We start from the raw sequence: 26960 nt of genomic DNA, 5'->3' as shown, positions 1-26960 counted from the left end.
AATTTTTACCAAGGCCGGTCGGCCGGGCGACCGCAGGATGGAACCTGGAAATTTAGGCCATCTCGAATTTTATCGATCGGTCGACCGGGTTAAGCCGGGCGACCGCGGATGCGCTTCTGTCTCAAACAGAACAATCCAATTTGGTCTAGGGCGGGCGACCGCCGTGGGTCGGTCGACCGAGATAGGTTTTTTAGCCAAATTTTTTGAGCAAACAGTAAGCCCTCGCCGAGCGACCGCCATGTGGTCGGTCGACCACGGCGGTAAAAAATTCAAAAATAGAATAGGGCGCCCGATAGGGGCGAGCGACCGCTGTAGCTCGGTCGACCGCCGCTGTCGAGCAAACTAGCCGTTGGAGCGTTTTCTGCTTGACTTTTTCAAGCCGTTTATTTACAGTTTTACCCCAAACGGTCATTATCTTCAAATACACTATATATACATTATTAAAACCTATCTCTATAAGCTTTTGAACATTTGAGAAAGATCAAATCCCATTTCTCTTTGAACTTCAACTTTTTATTTCAAAAGCTAAAAACCTCTTTGATCTTCCATTTCTACATGTTATCAAGAGACACTCCATAGGGCTTTTATTTGTTTATTTCTTGGAGTGAATGTGAGCTTACAATGTTGTAATCAGCCTATTAAGAGGCACTGAGAGTTTTATTTTTATTTGTTCTTCATGTGAGGGTCTCATCTTCAGCCCGTAAAGAAAGGTGAAGAAAAGGATCTCTGATTCGGCCCGTGAAGAAAGGTGAATCATCTGCAAGGGTTTGATTCCCTTGCCAAGGCTTCGTGCGACGGGCTTCGCTTTGGCCCTTGAGAATGGAAAAGCTTATTGTAAGAGCTTCGAGATTAGGCTTGAAATCTCACCATAGTGGAGTACTCAAGGAGCCAAACTTGGAAGAGTGGAGTAGGTCAAGTTGTGACCGAACCACTATAAAATCTTGGTGTCCTCATTGTGGTGTGCATTGTCTCTCTCTCTCTCTCTTTCTTTCCTTATCTTGCACGTGTGGTGATTGGGAATCTCTAACCTTACTTAAGTTTATGCCTTAGTTGAACAAGGGTTAGTAAATGCACTTATGTTAAATGTTATAAACCCTAATTGCATTATGATATCCATTTGAACAAGGGTTAGTAAATGTGCATGATTAGAAAGTCTAAATCCTAGCTTTTATTGATATACATATTTGAACAAGGGTTGGACTAATTAGTGCTTAAGTAGAAGATTAATTTTTAATCTCCCTTAATTAAGCCTAAAATTTCTAATTGACCAATTCACCCCCCCCCCCTCTCTCTTAGATTGTCACAGCTGTATTTCAAAAGGGTACAAGAAAGGCGAAAACAAGACGAGATTTGTGATTGCTATCGATGGGCAAGATCCCAGCGGGTAATAAAGTGTTGGGCGTTCTGATTCCCAAAATGCATTTCATGTGACAGCAGATTAGATCAGTTTCTTTATCGTTATGGGTTTCTTCGCAGGATTTTCTTCTTGCATCTGTGAACTAAATTATGCTGAAAAATAATCGTAGATCTCTAAGATGTGTGGCTTTTGGCCCTTTTCCAATTAGGGGTTGAACTACATGAAGGGTTTAGCACCTAGCAATTTGTTCAGCATTTGGAATGAAAGAAACAAAATTCAAAGGAAAGGAGGCACCGGTTGAGGCGGCAATAGAGAATGAAAAAAACCTTGTAATTATTGGGTGCGCATTAGAAAAGAGCTCCAATATGTTAATGTAGATGATATGACTAAATAATGGTGAGCCTAAGTAAAAAAAATTAAGACCTAGTTTAAACGGCAAAACACATCCTTGAGGGAAAATAAAAGCTGAACCCCTATTTAATAAGAACGCCACACTAGCCGAAGCTAGGAAAGATACAACCAAAACAAAAAGACAAACAAATAAAAACAAAACTACAATCTTGGCATCTCAAGCCATAACATCAATACTAAGTAGGAAACCCCAAAATCTGCCAACAAATCTCGTGCCTTCTCTATGAATATGGGAGAAGACAACAATCAATACTCCTCAATATACCAATTATCTCTCTAAAGAAGCATTTAAATATCCAAAGGAGGGGGGATTCCTTCTGAAGACATCGAATCGTATTGAGGGAGTCTCAGCCCATAACTTCTCTACGCCAATCTTAGAGATCAATCTAACACCACATCACCACAAGGGCCTAAAGAAGCAGAGTAATAACCCGACTTGGACCCTCCCCACCAAAATAACCAGCAATTTAACTCTAGAATTGACTGCACTAACAAAAAGGTTAGGAAAAGGCATGGCAAAAATTTTGCCGCATCAGTTGTCCAACCAGCTATATATGCGAGCACCATTGCCAACACAAAATGAAAAATGAGAGGAAAAGGATTGAAGTTACGGAGTCCAAGCTTTCCACATAGGCAACCCATCAGCCGACCACTCGCAAGGTTCCAGTTTCGGTCGCCACAGAAATGGAAACGTTTCGGTTTCGGTTTCAGTTGGAAATCTCAGTGGAAATCATATAAAATTATTGAAACGTATGAAAACGTAAGCAAATGATGGAATTTTAAGATGAAACTTCACGACATGCTAGAATAAACACAAATACACACTTAGAAGCCATCACATAAGCAAGACAACCATCCAGAATGGTTTTAAAACGTTGAACACCCTGTGACATGTGTTGTCCCGCATATGTCTGGTAATTTAGTACATACCAAATTTCACTAGTAATTCATATAAATATTTATGCACAATACATGCACCACATTTCACATGCAATTCATATGATTATATAATATATAATGATAGAATATACCAATATTACATTTACGGTTTTGGTTTATGCATTTCGGTCGTTTATGTATCGGTTTCGATTTCGGTGGTCATGGAAACGGAAACATTTCAGTCGTTACGTGTTGGTTTCGGTGGAAATTTATAACCATGCTTCCAAGTAGACAAACATTTCTCAACTTTCTCAATAATCAGATTTCATACTTTCTTCCTAGGTTTCCCTTCGTATAGAGGAAGGCCTAAATACATAGAAGGGAACACATCAACTGAGCATCCAAGCAAAACGGCAAGCCTGACGTCTTCCTTGTTGGTCAGATGAATGCCCATCCACTTGGTTTTGCCAAAGTTAGTCCTCTGCCCAGTTACAACCTCATAACAATGGAGAATTGCTTTCATTTTTTTTAATGGAAGAACTGCTTTCAGTTTTTGCACCTTGTTATCTGCCTTACTGAATACAAGGGTGTCGTCAGCATACTGAAGGTGAGTTATCTCCATACCCAAGTTACCCACAGTAAAGCTGTCAATTAGCCCGCACTGCCTCCCTTTATCAAGCATTCTTCAGAGGATTTCAGCCATCATTGTGAATAGAAACAGTGAAAGAGGATCACCTTGCCTCAATTCTCTAGAAGATTTGAAAAAGCCTTTGGGGGATCCATTTACCAAAACTGAAAACCAAGCAGAAGAGAGACATCATTTAATCCACACTCTCCATCTGAGACCAAAGCTCATCTGATCTATCACATAATCAAGACAATTCCAATCCATTCTGTCATGGGCTTTCTCCATATCCACATTGCACATGATGCCCTTTCTCAAGCTTTTGTGGTAATATTCCACCACCGCATTCACAATTAAGGCTCCATCCATGATTTGCCACACTTTAATGAAGGCTGAATGAATAGGGGAAATGATCTTGTGCATCACTTTTTTATATCATGTCAGCAAGAACCTTTGCCAAAACTTTATAAACACAGCCCACGAGATTGATAGCTTTAAAGTCAGATTTTATTTGCTCCCTCAACTTTAGGAATGAGCTCGATAAACGTGGCCCCCCATACCTTTGTCCAACACCAAACCCTCATGAAAATATTTAAAAAGAGCCACCAGCTCATCTTTCACAATATCCCAACAAACCTGGAAGAAAACAAGGCAGAATCAAAGGGCAAACATAGAGTACCTATTTCATAGAATCTTGATCCAACCCTCAATGTTCTCTTTAACAGACTCCGTCGGCCTAAAGCATAACCTTGGGCCTGTAAACTTCCCATGAAATTGCAGTTACTTGCTGCGAGATTAAAGTCTAGTCTTGAACAGCTTGATGTTACCCAAAGCTTCCTGCAACAAGGGTCGAAATTCTGCCCCAATGCAAACTCCATCAAACTCCAAATCCCTTCAAGAATTTTTACAGAGGCCTCATGATTGATAATCAGATCTATTATCTGTAGATCAGAGATAATGAATCTGTTCTGTGAATTGTTAATGAACCTGCTTCATTCGTCGACTCTAATTAATAGCCTAGTGCCAGAGATATGCACTCCACTATATTTAATGAACTGGAAACCCCTTAGGGCAAACATAGAGTACCAATTTCATAGAATCTTGATCCAACCTTCAATGTTCTCTTTAACAGAGTCCGTCGGCCTAAAGGATAACTTGGGCAGTTGGGCCTGTAAACTTCCCTTGAAATTGCAGTTACTTGTTGCGAGATTAAAGTCTAGTCTTGAACGGCTTTATGTTACCCAAAGCTTCCTGCAACAAGGGTCGAAATTCTGCCCTAATGCAAACTCCATCAAACTCCAAATCCCTTCAAGAATTTTTACAGAGGCCTCATGATTGATAATCAGATCTATTATCTGTAGATCAGAGATATAATTAATAGCCTGGTGCCAGAGATGTGCACTCCACTATATTTAATGAAATGGAAACCCCCTTAAAGGAGAAATTTGTGTAATTTTCAGGGTCGAATTATTTTTTTAATTTGTTGCACTCCACATTCAGAATTTACTTTGTACTCAAGATAGGCTTATTTCTAACAAATCTAGAAAGGTTTCTTAAAAAATTCAAGAAAGGATCCCACAAGAAGCATCATATTTTATGCAATCCTCAAATCACAGATTTGTTGCCTTGCCGAAATTGTGTGTGTGTGTGTGTGTGTGTGTGTGTGTGTGTGTGTACAATCAGAGTATTGCTACATGGCCAATAATGATATATGAACCAATCAGAGAGTATTACTACACTGCCAATGATATCTGAACACTTTATAATATTGCTGAACCTATATATACAATGCAAACAGATACTAGCTATGAGCATGGATTTAAATTTCAGTTTCGGTTTCAGTCACAGGTTCGAGTCACGGAAACAGCCTCTCTGCAAAGCAGGGAGCCTCGTGCACTGGGACGCTCTTTTGGTTTTGGGCCCTACCAAACTGATCTTCTTCTTTTTTCAAATTTCGGTCATTTCAGTCAAAAATTTTACAATTTCGGTCAAAATGACCAAATTTTGGCCGAAATCAAACCGAATTCTGAAATTTTCAGATTTCAGACCCAACCGAAGTCCGAAATCCTAAATTTCGGACCAAAATTTCAGATTTCGGCTGAAATTAAAAAAATGGCTATGAGTGCCAACATTTAAGAATTTACAATATAAAATCTATATTTGAAACTAGGAATATTCTCAAATTTCAGATACCAAATCAAAGAAAAAAGTTGAAGCATTAATTTGATACGGTGCATCATACGTTCCTTTAATACCTGATAACTGCAGGCGCTGTGAAATAGACAACTGGGCATCACCTGTGCCAGGGGGCATATCCACAACAAGAATATCAAGCTGTCCCCAAGCAACACCCCTGGTCAACTTTTCAAGAGCACTCATTACCTACAAGGATACAAATCAATTCAAGTTTCATAAAAGAAGTGATATAGTTATGTGCGAAACAAAATGCATAGCTTCGAAAACTTACATGCAGAACCCAGAAACTACATTTTTACAACATTTTGCCGAAAATTAGACATAGAGACTAAAGAAGTGGATTTGACTTAGTGTTTAAAAACCCAGATGCAGGTCAAAATGCGGCCAAGAAAAATCCTAGGTCGACTTGGTGCAGACGAGGCCAAGAACGCAGTTAACGCGGTTGAGTACTCGGATGACGCGGTCATAACTCAGGAGAGTCAAAGGAGTATTTATTGAAACTGTAGAGCAAAATGCGGAGCACGGCCAAGGGAAAAGGGAGTCGACTTGGGGGGAGTCCGCGATGACAACGTGGAGTTTTAAAACTATGAAATTTATAGCTCCAATCTGGTATCTGTAGGCTACAGTAATTGATGCATTTAATGTGAGCCAACAGCCCACAGAATGCCTTCCATATTTCTATTTAGACAGACTACAAGGAAGTAAAAAACGGCTAAATAGGGAATTGCACTGCTGATGTCACCATATACCATTGTGACATCATGCTGACTTTTTTGTTGGAAATAACGTGTAAGTCATATGTATTGTTGCTATTGTTGTGCATACACCATTAATGGAAGTTTCTTAGTTTACTTTCTGTCATTATATAAGTGAGTGATTACGGTTGTAATCCGTAATCACCATAACTATGCAAAACAAACTGCACAACCAGTTGTGCTCTCATTCATCAACGTCTTCAAAGTTTCTTTGCTGGAATCTGTTTTCCTTCATTTTTGCTGCATCAAAATCATATAGAGCCTCTGAAATCCGTGATTTCTTTGAGGATATAATAGTGATGTTTGGTTGTGTGAAACAACCAATTACTCCAAAAGCTTAAGCTGTTGGAGATGGTGTTTATTTAATCTTTTATACTTTAACACTCCCCCTCACGTGTGGCCACTCTTTTTTAGGGTGGGCCTACACGTGGCACATGTGGCCCCTTTTTTGGGTTGGCAATTGCATGTGGATTTTTAATATCAAGGAGTTTTGAACTCAGGACCTTTGCTCTGGCACCATGTTAAACAGCCAATTACTCCAAAAACTTAAGCCGTTGAGATGGAATTATTTAATCTTTTATGCTTTAACGGATACGACAGAATAAATGGGGGCGGACACATGCAGTCGACATAGACCAACCCAACAATGAGCCTCAAAATAGGTGAACAACTCAGAATTCACAGTGAGATTCATGTTGAAGTACTAGATTGGTTGAGTGAAGCAGAAAGGGCCTTTGAGTACATAGAGCTTCCAAAGCAAAGGAAGATCAAATGTAGTGGTCTTGAAGTTGCATGGATATGCATCAGCATAATGCGGGAACTCCAATCAACAATGAGGAAAATAGAGGAACCAAAGATTAGGTCGTGGGTGAAGATGAAAAAAGCGCTTAAAAGTAGATTTATGCCCATGAAATATGAGCAGATCCAGTGTTAACAATTACACACGTTGAGACAAGGAAACAAATCGCTAAAGAAATACACGAATGATTTTTATCAGACCGAAACACAGGTTAAAACTTTTTTTTTTTTTTTAATGGTTGCAAATTCATTAGATGAGAAAAGGAAGACTGAGATGGTCCACTGGAGAGTACAACAAGAATCAACAATGAAAAGAAGATGCAGAAAAGAGAAGTGGACAAAATCTAGGGGGGAGAAAATCAAACATCTCCAAACCCAATTTTGCCCTCGCTAGCAGCCTGTCAGCCACACTGTTAGCGGACCTTCGGACATGATTGAAATAATAGACGACCCATGCACTTGGTCGAGGACCTCATCAAAGAAGCGGGCAAATCTCCACGGAGGGACTACCAATCCACAAAGCCACCTAATTAAACACAAGAACATTGAGACACAAGAACTCATACGCCACTACATTTTGAGGCTGTGGGCATAAATAAAGAATATAGTTGAGTTACAAATGATTTGGATTGTGTAAAATGCAGTCCAGTTGGCAATGAAAAGACAGCTTGAGGAATTTTATGGCGCTGGACAACAATGGGGACTGACAATGCTTCAGGTGAATGAGTAAACATCAACTGGGTTGTTAACATGGTTTTACATTTCGACCGAAACCGACACAAAATGACCAAAACGTTTCCATTTCCATTCCCACCGAAATGCATACTAAAACCAAAATTGTAAGTGTATTTTCCTTATACTATACCGGCAGTGTTACATAATTATATTTATATGAATTGCATGTGAAATGTGGCATATATATTATTTATAATTATTTATATAAATTACATTTGAAATGTGGTATTTATTGAATTATCAGACATGCAGGACAACACATGTCACTAAGTGTTGAATGTTGTTAAACCAAAATGGGTGATTTTTTGTGTGGTGATTTTTTTGGTGTGTATCTGTGCTCATTCTAGCACTTCATAAAGTTTCATCTTAAATGTCCATCATTTGCATATGTTTCCATACGTATATGTAATTTTACAAGGTTTCCAGCAAAAAATTTATCTGAAACCGACATGTTTCCATTTCCATCACGACTGAAGCGCATACTGAAACTGAAACTTGAAAAGTTGGTTATTTGGATAGCATGTATAGGTTGTCGACTTCTACAAGTGAGCTTGTGACCAATTAAACCATTAGACAAGGTTTGATGGTTGGGGCAAACAGCGCTATTTACACATCCTAGACCCACAATAATCCATTAGATTGAATCAGCCCAAACGCATATGCTACAAGTGCAACAAATTGGGACACGAGTCATAAATTGTCCTCAACAAAAAATTGTCAACTTAGCTGAAGATTAATATTAGGAAGATGAAGAAGAAAATGATGGAATAACATATGACTATGAAAAACCTAAAGTGTCAAAAGATAATATCACTTAAGATGAAGGAGTGAGCATAGTGGTATGAGACATGTGTCGTGGGAAATAGAGGGGCCCAATCTTTACTTCATAAGGAAAAGACTGAAATACCCATATGGACTCAAAGTGACTATGACTAAAATAAAAAAAGAGACTTTAACACTAAAGTCAGGCCCTCAAATCCTCTTTGTTGAATAATGTTGTACGGTAGTTTAGTCATTACTTGTAGCATTAGGGTTATTGTAGTCTTTGTACATTGTTGCCCTATTTGAGGCCTATATATACATCGTATTCATGAGGAGCTCCCTAGTGGAGACTCTCCATATCTCTACCCCTCATCTTCTTCCTCTCTCTAACCCTAACTCCACTTCTAACATGGTATCAGAGCTAAAGATCCTAAGGGAAGAAGGAAAGCAAAAGAGTTCTCATCCCTCGCCACCATCTCTCTCTATCCCACAAGTTTTTTTCCTCCATTTTTTTGGCATCCTAGCTGGGAGCCACCTTATCCACACATCTCTCATTGTCACTTTTTCAAATGACGGTTTCCCCATCGACCTTCTTTCCGGGCGATGGTTTCCCCATCGTTGGTCGGCTCTTTTCTGGCGACGGTTTCCTCGTCGACCTTCTGTCCGGGCGATGGTTTCCCCAGCTCTCGACCTTCTTTCTGGGTAATAGTTTCCCCATCATTGGTGGGCTCTTTTTTAGGCGACAGTTTGGACGTCGACCTTCTTTCCGGGCAATGGTTTTCCCCATCGTTGGTCGGCTCTCTTCAGGCGATGGTTTCCCTGCTAACCTCTCTTTCCGGGCTATGGTATCACCATCGTTGGTCGGCTCTCTTCAGGCGATGATGTTCATGCCATAGACCATGTCTCCAGACGATGGTTTCCCCATCGTTGGTTGGTTATCTTTTCCCCTTTTCTTCTTATCTCCAGGCGACGGTTTCCCCGTCGAACTTGTCTCCGATAGTTTCCCTATCGCTGGATATCTTCTATTGGCATGGTGCTGCTCAGCTGGTGTTCCTGCTCGCGGTGCTTCGTCGTTTCTCATGTGCGCGCTCTTTGTGTGCCTATTTTGCTCGTTGGACCACTGTTGGTTCCTGCCATGGCGCCTCCATTGCTCGTTGATATACAGATTTGTTCATCGTGCTCTCATTCATGGGGGAGGCCCTGTTTGATCGCTCTCGTCGTAGTGCTGCTTCAATGGGAGCTACTCTTTTTTATGGCCGTTGATCTCGCTGCTGTACTCATGTGGTCGCCGTTATTTTTTATTACACTTTCATTATGTATTCACCACAAAAGCTTGAGGAGAGTTATGCCAAGCTGAAAGTGTGTATGAGATTATTGTACTTTTTTGTTATTTTAGTTGTTGGTTGTAGTTATAGTTTCTTTTGTAGTAAGATGGAGTTCTATAGTATATAAACTCCAGCTTGAGGGGGAGTGTTGAATAATGTTGTACGGTAGTTTAGTCATTACTTGTAGTATTAGGGGTATTGTAGTCTTTGTACATTGTCGCCCTATTTGAGGCCTATATATACATCGTATACATGAGGAGCTCGCTATTGGAGACTCTCCATATCTCTACTCCTCTTCTTACTCTCTCTAACTCTAACTCCATTTGTAACATTCTTTAAATCCTTCGTTCCTGTAAAAGATGGCCCCTATTAGAGTTCTTCCCCATTGGAGGGAATTGAAGCACAGGATGCTCCAAAAAAATCAAAATCAAAAGAAGGGAAAAGCTAACTATTCTAGCAGGAAAAGGATACAGTAATAACCGAAGAAGTGATGTGATCCTAGGCACTGCCTGATGGCATCTAAGGAACCCAACACGTTTATTCAAGTTGGAACTTTGGGATTCCCACTGTTTTAGAAGACAGTTGTGAGGCCAGCCATGCTATACGGCTCAGAATGTTGGGCCAACAAGAAGCAGCATGTGCATAAGATGAGTGTACCGAATATGCAAATGCTTAGATGGATATCAGGCTACACAAGGTTAGATCGAATTAAAAATTAAGACATCCGTAAAAAGGTGGGGGTGACACCAATTGAGAAGAAGATGAGAGGGCACTACTTAAGATGGTTTGGGCATATCCAATGTAGGCCGTTGGATGCTCTAGTGAGAAGAAGTTACTCGTGCCAAGTTGATGGAGTAAAAAGAGGTAGGGGCAGACCGAAAACAACTTGGGTAGAAAGAGTGAGGAAAGACTTGAGGGCTAGGAACATAACAGAGAAAATGACCTTGGATAGGAGAGAATGGAAGAAAATGATCCTTGTAGACAAACCCAACTAGTGTCAGGATTAGACTTAGTCAATTTGAGCCAGGTAGATCCTTTCACCTTCTTCATGAAAATTTTCTAAAGGATTCATTAGCCGAGCCCAACTAGTTTGGGACAGGCTTAGTTGAGCTGATTTGAGAGTACTTTTTTTTTTTTGGATTTCTATGAGGTTCATTAGTAGAGGCCTTAGTAGGCCTTATTTTACCATTTCATATGACCGAAACAGGTCAAGCAAACTGAGTAACGGATTCTATAACTTCTCTTTTGTGTTGGCATTGCACTCTTAATACTGAGAGTAGATGTTGGCATTAAATTGGAATTCCCATAGGATTTTATAGGATCTTTAATCATACTTTTTTCTGAAACTATAAACAATTACCTGAGTTTCATGCTTTGAAGAGCATTTTCAGCCCTAATTTTCAATTGAAGTGATTCCAAATATTAATAAATTTTTTTTGTTTTTCATCGATACCAAGATAATAAATAAAGAAAGGGCGGCCCAGTGCATGAGGCTCCCACCATTGCGGGGTCTGGGGAGGGGTAGATGTACGCAGCCTTACCAAGATAATAAATCCAATCAAATTATTTTTATGAAATAAATAGAAGTATAGAACAGATATGATACTCAAAGCCAAGAAACGTTCCTCTCTGAAAATGTGCCTCTATGAATAAATAGGAGAATGAGAAAAGGAGAACATGCCAAACACAAACCATAGGACCTCTCCATACGATTGGGGAATCCTTGCCTACAAGAAATCCCATTGACATACACCGCACTCCGTGGTTTTCAATTGGAATCATCTTCAAATCATCTAAGATAAGATAAGAGGCAATTAGAATAATTCATTTTTTTTTTTGAGATGGCAATTAGAATAATTCATATATACATAAGAAGTGGCTTATATACAAAAATAAGGGAGCCATTCAAAAAAATATATACAAAAATAAGGGACAAAACCAGTAGAAAATGGCCAATTTAATTCAAAGTTTCAAACTAAGCAAAATTAATCATCACAAATGTCCTCGGCACTTGGATTGTATAATGAGGACAAGAAATTCAATATACGGTAAACTATGACTTAAATTCAGTATATCAAAGTCAATGTGCTCTCGTGCCACAATGGAAAAAGGCAGATGTTTAGAAGGGCAACTGATAGTCTTTTGGCTGCATGCGTTTGTCTTTGTTATGCACCAATCAAGAAGCAAAACAAAAGCCAAAGAGAAAAAAAAAAAAAAGGCTTAGTCAACATTTACATACTTTCAGTCACTACTAAGAAATTGACTGCTATCCCTAGTAGATCAATTTGGGGGTAATTGTGGACAGGTTTAATTGATGAAAACCAAATTTTCTTCAGAATATAAAACAGCAAGGAATTACCACTTCAGAACTCATGCACCAAAAAATGTCTCTATTCGTATATTTAATGATCACGTATCTGCTACATAAGTTCGAAAGGGGGCTGTTGAGAGTAGTTTGTGTCAAAGTAGTGCGGGTAGTTTAGTCGGAATAGGAAATGCAGTCAATACTAAGATTACAAAGTTCGCTTATTTTAGAGAAATGGTGTATACATAGGCCTTGGATCTTTTAGTTTAGACCCAATCAATCAACTTAATCAAGAGTAGCCTCTTTTGCATTTGGGGACTTTGTTCACGTAGAGTGGCCGGCAACTATGATACCCAAATACTAGTGGAGGCCCAACGTAGAAGTAATAAGGTATTTTCGTCATTGTATAGGTCACATATAACTAATACAATCGTGTGGGGGAGAGAATTAATTTTGGTTCTCTCCCTTCACGCATCTTATTCTCCATCTCTCTGCCTCTCTCTCTCACACTTCGACTCTCTCTCTCTATATATCATGTAGATGACATGGTATCAGAGCAAATGTCTGGGTTCAAACCTCCTTGATAGCAAAAATCCACATGCAATGGCCAAACCCAAAAAAAGAGGGGCCACATGTGCCACGTGTAGGCCAACCCTAGAAAGAGGGGCCACACATGAAGGGGAGTTAAGTATTGTTAGAATAAGCCTATGGGCATTCTAGTAATTGTACCGTTCTTTCAGTATATAAATAAATTAGTGAGGGGGAGACAGCCCTAACTCACTTTTCTCTTCTCTAAATCTTTCTCTCAACATGGTATCAGAGCCCTAAGGTTTCTGATCCCAAAGGATTACCTTTAGCCTCCATCTTCTCCATCCCACAACCATAACCCTCATCTTTCTCCCGCACCTCCATCTCTCTCCCTCCCCTCCATCTCTCTCCCTTCAGCCCTCCCTTCCTCACCCTAACCCTAACCCACCTCCAGCCCCCCCCCCCTCCAACCCCCGCTCGATAAACCCTCCATCAGTCCCTTCCTCTCATATTTTTTTCTTCAAAAATAACAAATCTATGAAACCCTAACCCTATTTTCCCATTTTTTTTTCTTTCTTTACCCTTTCGCCTTCCATGTGCAAAATTCGTTCCATTGTTCTTCATTTTCCTCTTCGCGGTCTCTTCCCGTCTTCACTATGGCCCATCTATGCCCTTCTCCTTGGCTCGTGAGGCCGCATTATGAGCCCTCTCCTTGATTAGTTAGTGGTCCATCCATCTCTTCTCTCTCTTTGTAGCCGTTGGTTGTTGGTATTTTATTTCGCACGTCTCTTGTTGTCCTTATGGATCCCCCTGTCATTGTCGATCCTTCTCTTGGCATGACCACTGATGCCAGTGCGACACCACCACCCTCGGCTACCTCTTCCTCTTCTCATTCTCCATTGGCACCTGTGGAGTGTTCTTACCCACAGTTGAACAGTGCCAAGTTTGATGGCACCAACTACTTACCCTGGAAAGTTGCAGTTGAGACATACCTCCTTGGACGAGGTAAAGTCAATTTTCTTCGTCCGAATCCCCCTTCGCCAAAGGACCCTTCGTAGACCCGCTGGGAACAAGAAGATGCATTGATTCGTAGCCTTCTCTGGCAGAGCATGACACCTGACATTTCCTCCACTATGATACTCCTTCCGACTGCCAAGGAGATCTGGGATCACACTGCTGTGACCTATTCTAGAGTTGAGAACCTCACCCGTATCTGTAACACTTATTCGGAGTGGATGCGTCTGCGTCAGGGTGACATGTCTCTTGAGACTCACTATGGACAGTTCATTTCCCTCTGTCAGCAGCTTGACATCTGCATGCCACTCACGTCTGATGTCAATGTTCTCCGACGGCAGCGAGAACAAATCTGAGTCGTGCACTACCTGATCTTGACCCGGAGTTTACCCATCTACGTCAGCAGATTCTCGGGTCTAGCACCATTCCATCGCTACGAGAGACATTCTCATGCACAACAGTGCCTTAATGAGCCCTCATCACGGCTTTCCTCTGATAGTTCGGCTCTCGCGGCATATGATAGTGGTGGTGGTTCTCGCCCACCTAGAGGAGGAGGTTCTTTCGCCAGAGCTCGTGGCTGTGGCTGTGGTGGTGGGCGTGTTGGTAGTGGGCGTGGTCGCCCTTACTGTACCCACTGCCAACGTGATGGCCATCAGATTGAGACTTAATATACGCTTCATCCAGAGCTTCGCCCACCTCGTTGTGCTCATCTCACCACAGCTGCTTCTTCTGACGCAATGCCTTATGCACCTGGTTCTACCCCTACTAATGAGTCCTTCAGTTTTACGAGGCCAGATCATGAGGAGTTACAGCGGCTGCGACAGAATTCCTCTCGTCCCACTGTAGGCTTTGCTCAGCCAGGTAGTTCACCCACGACTTTACTCTCTAGCTCAGGGTCCTGGATCATTGACTCAGGAGCCTCAAATCATATGACTGGTAACTCGTCTCAGCTTTCTTCTTTTCGATCATTTCCATCTAATTTTTAGTCTATTACTCTAGCCGATGGTTCCACTATTCCCATTACTGGAATTGGCACCACCTGCCCTTCACCTCATCTACGCCTATCATCTGTCTTGTGTGTCCCAAAGTCACCTTTCAGTTTATTTTCTGTAAGTCAACTTACAAAGCATCTTGCTTGCTCTATCTCATTTTTCCCTTCTTATTGTGTATTTCAGGAACTTTCGACTGAGAGGACGATTAGATCGGGTCGTGAGGTTGATGGCTTTTATCGCCTTGACTGCAGTCCGCCATCTACTGCTTTACAGAGTTCCGTGGATGCCTTTCAGTGGCACTGTCGCCTTGGTCACCCATCCCTTCAGTGCCTCCGGCAGACATCTTTAGTTCCTGCTTCTGTTTCCCCTTTTCAGTGTTCATCGTGTGAGCTCGGGAAGCATCATAGAGTGTCTTTCCCTTCCCGGGTTATTAGTCGAGTCAATAGTATGTTTGAGTTGGTACATTATGATGTATAGGGACCTTCTAGGGTCGCGTCTAATAATGGATTCAAGTATTTTATTGTCTATATTGATGACTACTCACGTATGACATGGGTGTATTTTTTGAGAGACCGCTCTCAGGTCTTCTCTGCATTTCAAACCTTTCATGCTGAAATAAAGAATCAATTTGGTTGCAATCTCAAATATCTTCGTACATATGCGTGTTTTTCTAGTCAGAATATGACCTCTCGCCAGCGTGTTATTATGCTAAAGAAGGCTAGCTTACCGCACCGCAGGCGGACGCGCAGTAGCGTTCGTGGTGGTGCTTCAGGGATCTCCTTTGCGTATGTGCTTGTTCCTGTTTTATTTTTTATCTTATTTGTCAGTCGTTCATCATAAAAAGATGTGCCTCATCGCGAGCCGACGGGGGAGAAGTCACTTCGGATAGAGTAGTAGGCACGAATGATTTACCTACGTATCCTTCCCTGCTGCATTTCGCCATCTGGAGCACCCATCCAAAACGAATCCTCTCCGGCAACCCAATCGCCTTTGAAGTGAAAGATGTTGTTTTCTCCATGGATGGAGGGGGTGCCTTGGGTCCCGATGGTTTTTCTGGGGGGGTCGTTCAAGAGTCAGTTTTCAAAAGAGGGATGGATTTTGACCTTGTAGTCGTCAGGCTGATCTGACTAAAGCGCTTAGCTCATCAAACAAGTGCGCCAAAAGTGGGAGGTGGGAAAGACGAGTCAAAGATTGATTGAAGCTTTATTTGGAGAACACCCCATAAGGAGAGATGAGGAATAGCTCTTTCATTGTTGGTTACCATAGGGAAGGCGGGCACGGCGCCCCCGCGTAACCGGCTAGTTCCAATTGCCCGAGTCGTACGGGCCATACAGATAAAGATCCCATGCCAGGCGACCCGACCAAATCGACCCGCCGACTAATGCCATGAGAACTACAGAACTGTGAGTTCTTATCTACTACTCATGGTTCTCAGCACTACCTTTCCTCTCACGGCATTATACATCAATCTTCATGTGCGTACACCTCGCAACAGAATGGTGTTGCCGAAAGGAAATTGTGTTATCTCCTTAAGGTGGCACGGTTTGTACTATTTCAAATGCAGGTCCCTAAATCTTTTTGGGGAAAAGCTGTTCTTACTGCCTATTTTCTGGCCAATCGCCTTCCGTCTTCTGTACTGAATGGTGCTTCTCCATTTTGCACATTATACCCCCAGCAGGAGCCTTTCCCCCTTACGCCCCGTGTCTTTGGCTGCATCTGCTTTGTGCATCATTTAGGTGCTGGCCGCGATAAACTTGATCCTCGTTCCGAACGGTGTGTTTTTCTGGGCGACTCTCGTACCCAGAAAGGATATCGATGCTACAGTCCACATCTGCGTAGGTGGTTTGTCTCGGCTGATGTTACATTCTTCGAGTCTGAACCCTTCTTCGGGTCTACTTCTGTCCCTACCTCGACCACTTCGACGCTTGAGGTTTCCATTTCACTTCCTGTCATTCCAGACAGTGCTCTTTCATCTTTACCATCCAGTTCTGACTGCCTTCCTCGTCCGGTCGACTCTTGTGTTCACAAGGTAGATCCTCCACCGATCAAGGTTCAATATCAGCGTCGTCCGCAGCAAGCACGGCACCCTCACCCCGCATGTCGAACCTCCACTACAGATGAATTCCATAAAGCTGGATGGGACAAATTATCCCCCGTGGAAAATGGTTGTCTACACTTATTTTACTTGGACGTCGAAAAAGCAGTTTTCTAGAGCGCGCACCTACAGCTACCATTGATTTGACATATGATGAGTGGCGTGAAGACGATGTTGTGGTCCGCTCTTTTCTTTGGAGCTGTATGGAATCCAATATTGCTACTTCGTTGATGTACCTTCAGTCCTCCAAAGAAATTTGGGAGTGAACGAGTACGATGTATTCTGGGGTGGATAATCTAACACGTATCTGTGATCGTTTTTCAGAACGGTTTAATCTTCAGCGAGGGGACAAACCAGTGGGAACCCATTACAGTGATTACCTTGCACTATGTCAGGAGCTTGATTTACTGTCGCCCTTCACCGTTGATCCTGATGTCCTTAAAAGGCGTCAGAAGGAGTTACAAGTTGCTCGTTTTTTGGATTCATTGAGGCCTGACTATCTCCAGCTACGACAGCAGATTGTCAGTTCATGTTCGATCCCTACCCTTGCAGATGTCTACTCTCGGGTCCAACATATGAGAGTAGTTCAGCCTAATGACCATATGGTGGATGGAACTGTGCATGTGACATATGTTGGACCTGATAGTGGCCGTGGTGGTGGTCACTTTGGACGCGGTCGTGGTCCCAGCGGTGGCCGTGAGTCAGGGGGAGGCCGAGATGGTGGTGGTCGTGGACGTTGATCCCGTTATTGCACTCACTATCATATGGATGGACATAGTGTTGAGTATTGCTACGATCTACATCCTGAACTCTGTCCCTACAGACCTGCGAGTGCCTCTGCTGCTGCTTCTGATAGTCTCTCTTCATCTGCTTCTCCTTCTGTAACTCCTGACACTAAGGTAGTCCCTCGTGCCGAATACGATGAACTTGTGCGTCTCAGGGACAAAGGGAATCAGCCGGCTACCACGCTTGCACATAAAGGTAGCCCCTCATGTTCCCTCTCTAGTTCTTCTTCAGGATCATGGCTCATTGATTCAAGAGCATCTCACCATATGACCGGTAATCCTAACATTCTCTCTTCCTTCCAATCATTTCCTACTATGGGCCCTCGTACTGTTACTTTAGCTGATGGGACTACATCCCCTGTATCTGGAATGGGTGTAGTGTCAACCTCAATAGGTCTTTAGTTGTCTTATGTTCTTTATGTTCCATCTTTTCCTGTTAACTTGTTATCTGTTAGCCAACTAACAAAATCTCTCAATTGTTCTATTTTCTTTTTTTCTTCGTATTGTGTCCTCCAGGAAATGAAGACTGGGACGATGATTGGCTTGGGCCGTGAGATTGGTGGCCTCTATTATCTTGATCAGGCCGAAGCTAGTGTCGCACTTCGTACTTCACTTGATGCCTATCAGTGGCATTGCCGTTTGGAACACCCACCTGATGATATGCTTAGGAAAACTTCATTTGTTTCAGATTCTATTCTGTCTTTTCATTACGAGTCTTGTGAGTTGGGAAAACACCATCGTGTGTCCTTCGCTTCACAAGTTAGTAGTAGAGTGTTCAATCCTTTTGAACTGATCCATTCTAATGTTTGGGGTCCTTCTAGAACTACTTCTTTAAATGGATTTAAAAATTTATCATATTTGTTGATGATTATTCTCGTGCAACTTGGTGGTTTTTACTTAAAGATCTATCTCAAGTCTTTAATGCCTTCGTAATTTTTATTTTGAAGTGGTTAACCAATTTAAATGTTCCATTAATTGTTTACGCACTAATAATGCTAACGAATATTTCTCTGTGGATAATGAATTTCATGATTTTCTTGCATCTCGTGGTATCATTCATCAGTCGTCATGTGAAATATACATCACAACAGAATGGTGTTGCTGAAAGGAAAATTCACTACATAATTGATATGACTCGCATCATTATGTTTCAGATGAAAGTTCTTAAGAGTCATTGGGGAGATGCAGCTCTTACAGCATGCTACCTCGGGAATCGTCTTCCTCCCTCTATTTTGCCTGGGAATCCTATATCCTTTTGGAGATCCATTTCCCTTAGTGCCGCATGTCCGTGGTTGTACGTGCTTTGTTCAAAATTTGACTCCTGTTCTTGACAAATTGGAGCCTCAGGCAGAGAAATATATCTTTTTGGGTTACTCTCGTACCCCGAAAGGTTATAAGTGTTATAGTTCACACCTGTGGAAGACGTTTGTTTCTGCATATGTCATGTTTTTTGAGGACCAGCCGTATTCGGCTGATTCCTCTCCTCCCTCTTTCGTTGACTTGCCCAGTATGCCATGTCCTATCATGTGGGTTCTTTTCTACGTTCTCTGCCTTCTCCATCAATCTCTACAGTTGTTCCTGACTCTACACTTGGTCCTACAGGGAAATCTACTGAATTTGTCGTACAGACTTATACTCGGGGACCTCGACAGGTTGTTCTTTCTACGAATGAAACACCATCTTCGCCCACTGCCACGAATTAGGAACCATCTCAGCCAGTTGATCCTCTTCCACGGTCAGATTGTCCTCTTACAAGTATTTGTTCTCCCACTACAGATTCACCCATTGCTACCCATACTCGATCTCGTATTGTTGTTCATCCCATTTCAAAATTTGTTTCTTATGAGCATCTTTTACCATCTTTTCATTCATTTGTTTCAAGCATGTCTTTGGTTACTTTGCCCAAGTCAGTTACAGATGCTCTACATCATCCTGGCTGGCAGGTTGCCATGGACGAAGAGATGGCTGCACTTCACTCAAATAAAACGTGGCAGTTGGTTCCTCTCCCTTCTGGAGCACGACCTGTTGGATGTCGTTGGGTCTTTGCCATTAAGTATTTTCTAGATGGGTCTGTGGAGCATCTCAAAGCTCGCCTTGTTGCAAAAGGGTATACTCAAACACTTGGTGTAGACTATCAGAAGACCTTTTCTCTAGTTGCCAAAATACTTCGGTGAAGGTACTAATCTCTTTAGCAGTTAATCATGGCTGGCCTATGTATCAACTTGATGTAAAGAATGCCTTCCTCTACGGTGATCTTTCTGAGGAAGTTTATATGGAACAACCTCCTGGGAATGTTGCTCAGGGGAAGATGTGCACCTCAGTATGCCGCCTTCAGAAGGCGATTTATGGTCTGAAGCAATCACCGAGGGCTTGGTTTGGAAGGTACAGTACTGCAGTTTTGCGTTTTGGGTTGAAGCAGTGTACTGTAAATCATTCCCTGTTCAGTCTCAAGTCCGCAACCGGATATATCCTTCTTATAGTGTATGTCGATGATATTGTAATTATAGGAGATGACAGATCTGGAATATAAAAGTTGAAATGTTTTCTTCAAGGGGAATTTTACACGAAAGATTTGGGACAACTCAGATATTTCCTTGGTATTGAGGTAGCACGCTCACGCCATGGGCAGTCTCAGCCCCTCTTGTAATCCTCTTATGTAGTTTTTCTATTGTCGTCTAACAAAGTTCTAAGGAGAGAACTCTGATACCATGCATAAAACAAAAAAATATTAAATATTAAGAAGGTGTGGGCCTATGATACCCAGATACAGATTAATATACCGATGCAAACACAGGAACAGGGATATAAATCGACATTTACCAAATTGTTAGCAACGGATATCGATAAGTGTCTCATACCATGAGATAGATGCACGACGTGTACTTAGAAGCAGGAATCTTCCCTCAGGGTGCCGCTCCCACCTCGGAACCCCGATTCGGTGCTCCTTAGGAAGGAGCTTCTAGGGAGCGTGACCCCAAAGAGACAGGAACCTCTCCCATGATGCTCCAAGCCTGCTTTCGCTCCCAGCCTGCCTCTATTACTCCATAAGTCCTACCATCATCAACTTTCTTGCATCAAACTCCTCCAACTCTTCAAAGTACTTCATTGGAGCAAGCATAAAAGCTTGTGGATCTTCGAAAGGCACGAGGAACGAGTGAACGAAAATGAAGATGGTTAGAAATTACTGCTTTTAAATGTACTTAAAATTTGAAAGATACGTATGAAAATGGTTAGAAACTATTATTTTTTGATGGACTTCTATTTTGAAAGATATATAAAGAAAATATTATATACACGATCCCATGGCACTCCCAAACTTAGATTCTTCTAAACCCTCACGCTTCCTCGCCCCCGCTCCCGCCTCCGCCCCCGCACCCGCTTCGTGCTTCTAAGGACGTGTATAAATAAAATACAATAAAATTCAACTATATTTATCTTAGAAGATGAAATGAATAATAAATTTAAAACAAACTCTATAAAATTCTCATACTCAGACTTATACGAGAGCTGCTAGGAAGGCACGTTCGTGTCAGGGATGACCCTGTCCCTCACATCCTATCTATTTTGTTATATTTTCAAGGATGAATTTTTATTCCACAAGAGTCTTGTCTTTTAATGAAGTAACAAATGTATCCATACTTTGGTATACTTGGCAACATTATGAGGACTGCCCGAGACAACCTTGACACAAGCCTATCCTCGTATTATTTCCCAACTTATAATTGCAAATCTGTGAACACATAAAAGCGTGATATTAATTCGAAGAGAGTCACATATGTTTGAAGCATGATAGCTATTTTGGCCAATACAAGTATCAATGAATTTTCCGTTGAGTCAGTATCATATCTGTCATCTACATGATATATATATATAGAGAGAGAGAGAAAGAGAGAGGGGTAGAGAGATGGAGAATAAGATGCGTGAAGGGAGAGAACCAAAATTAATTCTCTCGCCCACATGATTGTATTAGTTATATGTAACATATACAATGACGAAAATACCCTTATTACTTCTAACACTCCCCCTCAAGCTGGAATGTATATATCGTACATTCCAAGCTTGTTACAAGAATCCTTCAATTTCGCACATCCTAATGGTTTGGTAAACATGTCTGCAAGTTGATCTGCAGATAGAGTGAACACTGTGGAAATTTCACCACTCTGAATCAGATGACAAATGAAGTGACAATCTACCTCAATGTGCTTGGTTCGTTCATGAAATAACGGATTCGTTGCAATATGAATTGCAGCCCTATTATCACAATACAACTGTGCTGGAGATGTTGATGAGAACCTAATCTCTGACAAGAAGGAGCGGAGCCAAATTAGCTCCCCACTCATATAGGACATAGCCCTATACTCAGTCTTTGCACTCGACTTGGAAACAACATCTTGTTTTTTACTTCTCCATGACACCAAATTACCTCCTACAAATGTACAATATCCAGTCGTTGATCTTCTGTCCATAGGAGATCCCGCCCAGTATGCATCACTAAATCCTTCTATCTTTTCATGTCCATATTTTCTAAAACACAAGCCCTTACCTGGAGTACCCTTTAAATATTTGATAATCTGAATGACGGTCGCCCAGTGGGAAGTACGTGGAGAACTCATAAAGCGACTAACAATACTCACTGCAAATGATATGTCTGGCCTGGTGATAGTCAGATAGATCAACTTACCAACCAGTCTTCTGTATCGACCAGGAACATCCAACAGCTCACCCTGATCAGGAAGAAGTTTAACATTTGGATCCATAGGAATAGCTGCAGGTTTCACCCAAAGAAACATCCCTCCCTCTAAAGACATGAAGAAACATCCCTCCCGCTAAGAAACATCCCTCCCTCTAAAGACATGAAGAAACATCCCTCCCGCTGCTAAAGATGACAATAAAGTGGCCCAACTGCCATGGGCCTATGCATTTGCGAGAAGCCCATCTAAATGCGAGAAGCCCATCTAACTACATTTTTCAAATCCCCTCCCACTATGACCGCCCTAAACTTTTCATACAAGATATGAAGCCTAGTGAGAACCGCCTCATCTTACCCTCATTGGAATTCACAACTCCAATGGGGGCCAAATAAACACACATGACATTTTCATTGTTGCCCCAAGATTTCCCAAAAAACACCTTTACAAAAAAAAAAAAAAGATTTCCCAAAGAACCATCAAAGTTGGTTTAATGGTATCTTGGGAGGGATGCAGCTAGCATTCTTACATCTCCTAGCCAATCCACATTCAATTACCGCCTTCCACTAAGGTTCTGTTCGGATTCCAAGAATTTTACGTAAAAGTTTGGAAATGAAAAATATTTTTACGAATTCCCTACTTTTTTCACACGAAAAGGATAATTTGAACTAATTCTATTCAATTTTTACTCAAAGGGACCTTCAATTTATGATATTATCTATCAAAGTTAACAATAATAATATCATTTCCCTCTAACCTGTGAACAATGAATAAAGATAAGGACGACAAACTCCTCGCATTTGCATAATACGCACTTATCCTCCATATGAAAGCGCTCCCTTTGCAGCATGCCAATGGTGTTAGCCTTGTAAACAAAAACAAAAACTTTGGAACCACAAAGGAATCGCTGAATTCTAATTCCTCCCTAGAAAATATCTCTCTCTCCTACCCTCACAAGAGAAGTGAGGAAGGAATGCACCGAAAGAAAAGTCCGATGAGACCACTGCCCAAACACACCTATCCTCCCCCACAAAGAAGGGAAAACCTCCTTGAGAAAACAAACAAACCCGAGAAAATTGTTAAACTTGGATACTTCTAAATTCGTTTCAGAAACCCACGCCCACCCGGCCATAATAATCGAAAAATTTTGCCTCTTATCACCGACACTAACATAAAATGATCCAAGAAGGCATGGCTTCAAGGACAACCTCCTAACCAAATATCTAAACCAAAATCATATTCCATTCCCCTTCCTTACCCAAAACCTCAATTTATAAAGAAAATTCTTAACTTGACAGACTGACTGCCATGTGCCCGAACTTTTACCCCTATCTAAATCTTTACATGCGCATCCACCCCAACCCTCTCCACTCTTCCTGCATATCTCGTTCCTTTTATTACGAAAATTCTCTTTAATAATACAATAGGAATTCTTTAATTCGTAGCCAAACTACCCTCTGAATCTATCCCATTTTTTCTACTCTCACAAATAGAAATAATACAATAGAGTAAGATCTTCAAATTTTTTTTTAATGGGAATTTGGACCATTTCTCGATAATCTACACACAAGTTTTATGCTTGAAGGCCATCAAACGATTTCGCTATGCAAAGTGAGTCCTACAATTTCCCTTGACACACAAAAAAGAGGAATGATCTTCACTTTTCAACACAGAAGAAAGCACTGCAACAGCACAATTCATTTCAACTCAAATGTTAACTCGATGAATAACTTATCTAACAATCAGATAGTGGACTAAATTTTTTACCCACACTAACAAACTAAATTCATCTTCAACCAGTTAAAAATTTTAGACATAGATATGAAATAGAAGGCAGTAATTCATGAGTTAAAGATAAACAACACTTCAACAGAGAATGATTTTGAATATAACAATGAACCGAGATTCAGGAATATATAATATCATCATATAGGAAAAGAGATAAGTACCTTTACTCACTTCTGGCTTTCCATTGAGCTTCATCATTGTAGGGATAGATGGCCCATACACATCAGCGTCAAGCAACCCCACCTTGAGTTGACATGTCTTAGCAAGCGCAACAGCCAAATTAACTACAAATCGCATAAGTATCATCTGAATGCCGCATAAAAGCACAAACATAGAGCGATGATGGTATCATAAAAAAGCTGACATACAAAAATACATCTACACATCAATCATGTATGAATGTGTGCTTGTTTGCACAAACTACCACATGAATGTGTGTGTGCCACATTTCCATGTGATGAATTAGTTATATTCGCTTGGGCTGTATCAAAAGCATCAACCTTAGAAAGTGGTCTTAAAGAAAATTAAGAAAAAAAAAACTCAAAATACTATAATTTCATTTTGTGGCTTTACTTTTACAGACCAATTAAGAAAAATGGAAACTGTCAAGTTTGCATCTTCTAGTACCTAAAACAAACCATTTAAATAACTAAAAGAAAAAAAATAGAGGATAGCAAATAACAATAAAGGGAAAAAAAGAAAATGGTGATGAAATTCACCACTGCAGGTTAGAAATAAACTTAATTAAAATATCCCAATGTTCCTTCCATATAATGACAACAACCCATCCCAATTCCATGATCTTTTCCAAACCCATTAAGCCAAAAATAAAAAGCACAAAATACTAATAAATGACTAAATAAAATCATAAAATTTGCTTCATGTGAATAGTTAAAATATGTGAATGTTTCTACCATATAAGAACAACAGCCCATTACAATGTCACGATCTTTTCCAAACCCATGAGGCCAAAAAGAAAAATCTCGAAATAATAATAAATGAATAAATAAAATTATAAAATTTGCTTCATGTGAATAATTAGAATATGTGAATGTTTCTCCCATATAAAATTCCATAATCTTTTCCGAACCCATTAGGCCAAAAAGGATAATCTCAAAATAATAATAATAAATGAATAAATAAAATTTGCTTCATGTGCTCAATAATCATAAAATTTGCTTCATGTGCTCAAGTCACCCTCCCCCCCACAAAATAAAAAATAAAAAAAACCTGGTTACCTGCAGTAGTAGACTTGCCAACACCACCTTTTCCAGAAGCAACAGCTATAATATCCTTAACCCCTTCAATAGAAGGCCTTTTACCCATAACTCTCTTCTCATTGGAAGCAACAGAAACATACGCTCTCACAACACCCCACCTCTATATCAAAACCCACCAAAAAAGACAAAGTATTTAATGGTTGTTTCTACATAGCCATGTCCACTCCAAACAGAGCTCAAAAGAGAATATTGAATTTTGAAATTTCAGTAGAGAAGAAAAGGGTAGCTTGCTTTACCTGACAGTAAGCAGACGATGATCTCAATAACTGCTTTATGGGAATCAAGCTCATGAAACCCATTGATGGAGAAAAAGCAAAACCCTTGTTGGCTTTCGATCTATCACTAAGAAATGAACCCAAAAAATGGATATAATCCCCCACCCAGGGTTTAAGTTTACTGGTACCAACTCATAGCAAAATCAACAGTGGGTATCAAGCATAGGTCGCCACCATGCTAAGTGCCTCGCCCTCAGCCAGTAGTCAGCCTGCAAAATTGAAGGGATCAGAAGTAGGGCTGCAAATTAGCTGAGCCGAGGCGAGCACGAACATTGGGGTGTTTGTGCTCGGCTAGCTTAGTTTGAGGGTCGACTCGTGTTCGTGAAGAACTTTATACTATGGGCTCGTGTTCGGCTCGCCAAAATTCAACAAAGCTCGAGCTCGGCTCGTTAAGTAAACTAACGAGCCCGAGCCGAGCTTTTAATGAGCCAAGCCGAGCCAGGCTCGAGCTAGGTTGGGTTCGGGTTCAGCTCGTTTACAGATTGATACAAACCCTTCTACTGATGCATTCCTCAAGAAGGATGAAAATGAAAAACAAATGAACAGAAACTAAAGAAAACAAACATGCAAAGAAATATAGAAAACTAGCAACCGATGATAATGGGATCATTTCAAAGAAAAAATGGAGCAAAAAAATATATATATGTACTCGAAATCGGAAAACCAAAACAAAAAAGAGAAACGAAGAAATACAGAAGCCCTAACAACGAGAAGAGAAACCCCTTTCGAAGAAAAACCCTGTTTTTTTGTTAGGGTTTCTGTATTTTGGGTTCTTGAAGAAAAACGTGGAAAAGAAGAGATCCTCGAGCGGAAGAAATCGACTAATCGTATCCAAAAAAAAGAGGATCGAACCTTTCGTTGATGGCGGAGAAATCTTCCCTTGAAGTTCGTCGAAACCCTAGAAATCTTCCTCGGAAAATGGATGATGGCGGACAAATGTTGCTCGCAAGCTCTTCAATCGCTCGGAAACTCTACTGTTTGAAATTCTCGAAGAAGTGAAACCCTCTCTTTTTTTCTTTTTTTGGGGATAAATACATTTACCTCCCCTCTAGTTTATGACACATCCACTTCAACCCCTATAGTTTAAAAATTGACAAAGACATCCCCTCTAGTTTCGTTGGGTTTTTTTAACTGGACGGTGCAAACGGCGCGCATCAAATGACCCATTTGCCCTATGTTTTAAGTCGACTGAAAATGAAGAAAACAACAGTTTGGTTTTTTATTTTTGGGTTTTTACTCGATGGAACTAGGGTTTTCACTGTGTGGAAGACGAACATCGATTTCCGGTCATCTTTAACCTTGGAACCATCGATTCGAGGGTTTCTAAAACATTCGTCTTCTCCAAGCGTTTCAGGTTTGGAAGATTT

General features: G+C 40.9%; 1 protein-coding gene across 2 annotated transcripts in view; it reads right to left on the bottom strand.

Annotated features, from left to right (window-relative positions):
- INDH (INDH1(iron-sulfur protein required for NADH dehydrogenase)) overlaps positions 1-26611 on the bottom strand; it is a 63393-nt gene extending 36782 nt beyond the window's left edge. For both annotated transcript variants that reach the window (XR_013253197.1, XM_077389419.1), the window contains exons 1-6: positions 26446-26611; positions 25555-25802; positions 25277-25418; positions 24200-24322; positions 11536-11636; positions 5528-5654 (exon numbers count right to left, since the gene is read on the bottom strand). Coding sequence is in view for 1 of the 2 variants with exons in the window: in XM_077389419.1 (XP_077245534.1) it covers positions 5528-5654; positions 11536-11636; positions 24200-24322; positions 25277-25418; positions 25555-25617 (556 nt within the window). In the remaining variant the exon portion in view is untranslated. The remainder of the gene's footprint in view (positions 1-5527; positions 5655-11535; positions 11637-24199; positions 24323-25276; positions 25419-25554; positions 25803-26445) is intronic.
- Positions 26612-26960: the final 349 nt, after the last annotated feature.

The sequence above is a fragment of the Tasmannia lanceolata genome, unplaced genomic scaffold (genome assembly GCF_043159265.1).
Source record: "Tasmannia lanceolata isolate RefF3 unplaced genomic scaffold, GAP_Taslan_0.1 ptg000008l, whole genome shotgun sequence".
NCBI classification, from domain to species: Eukaryota; Viridiplantae; Streptophyta; class Magnoliopsida; order Canellales; family Winteraceae; genus Tasmannia; species Tasmannia lanceolata.
This window is presented reverse-complemented; position numbering and strand designations above follow the sequence as displayed.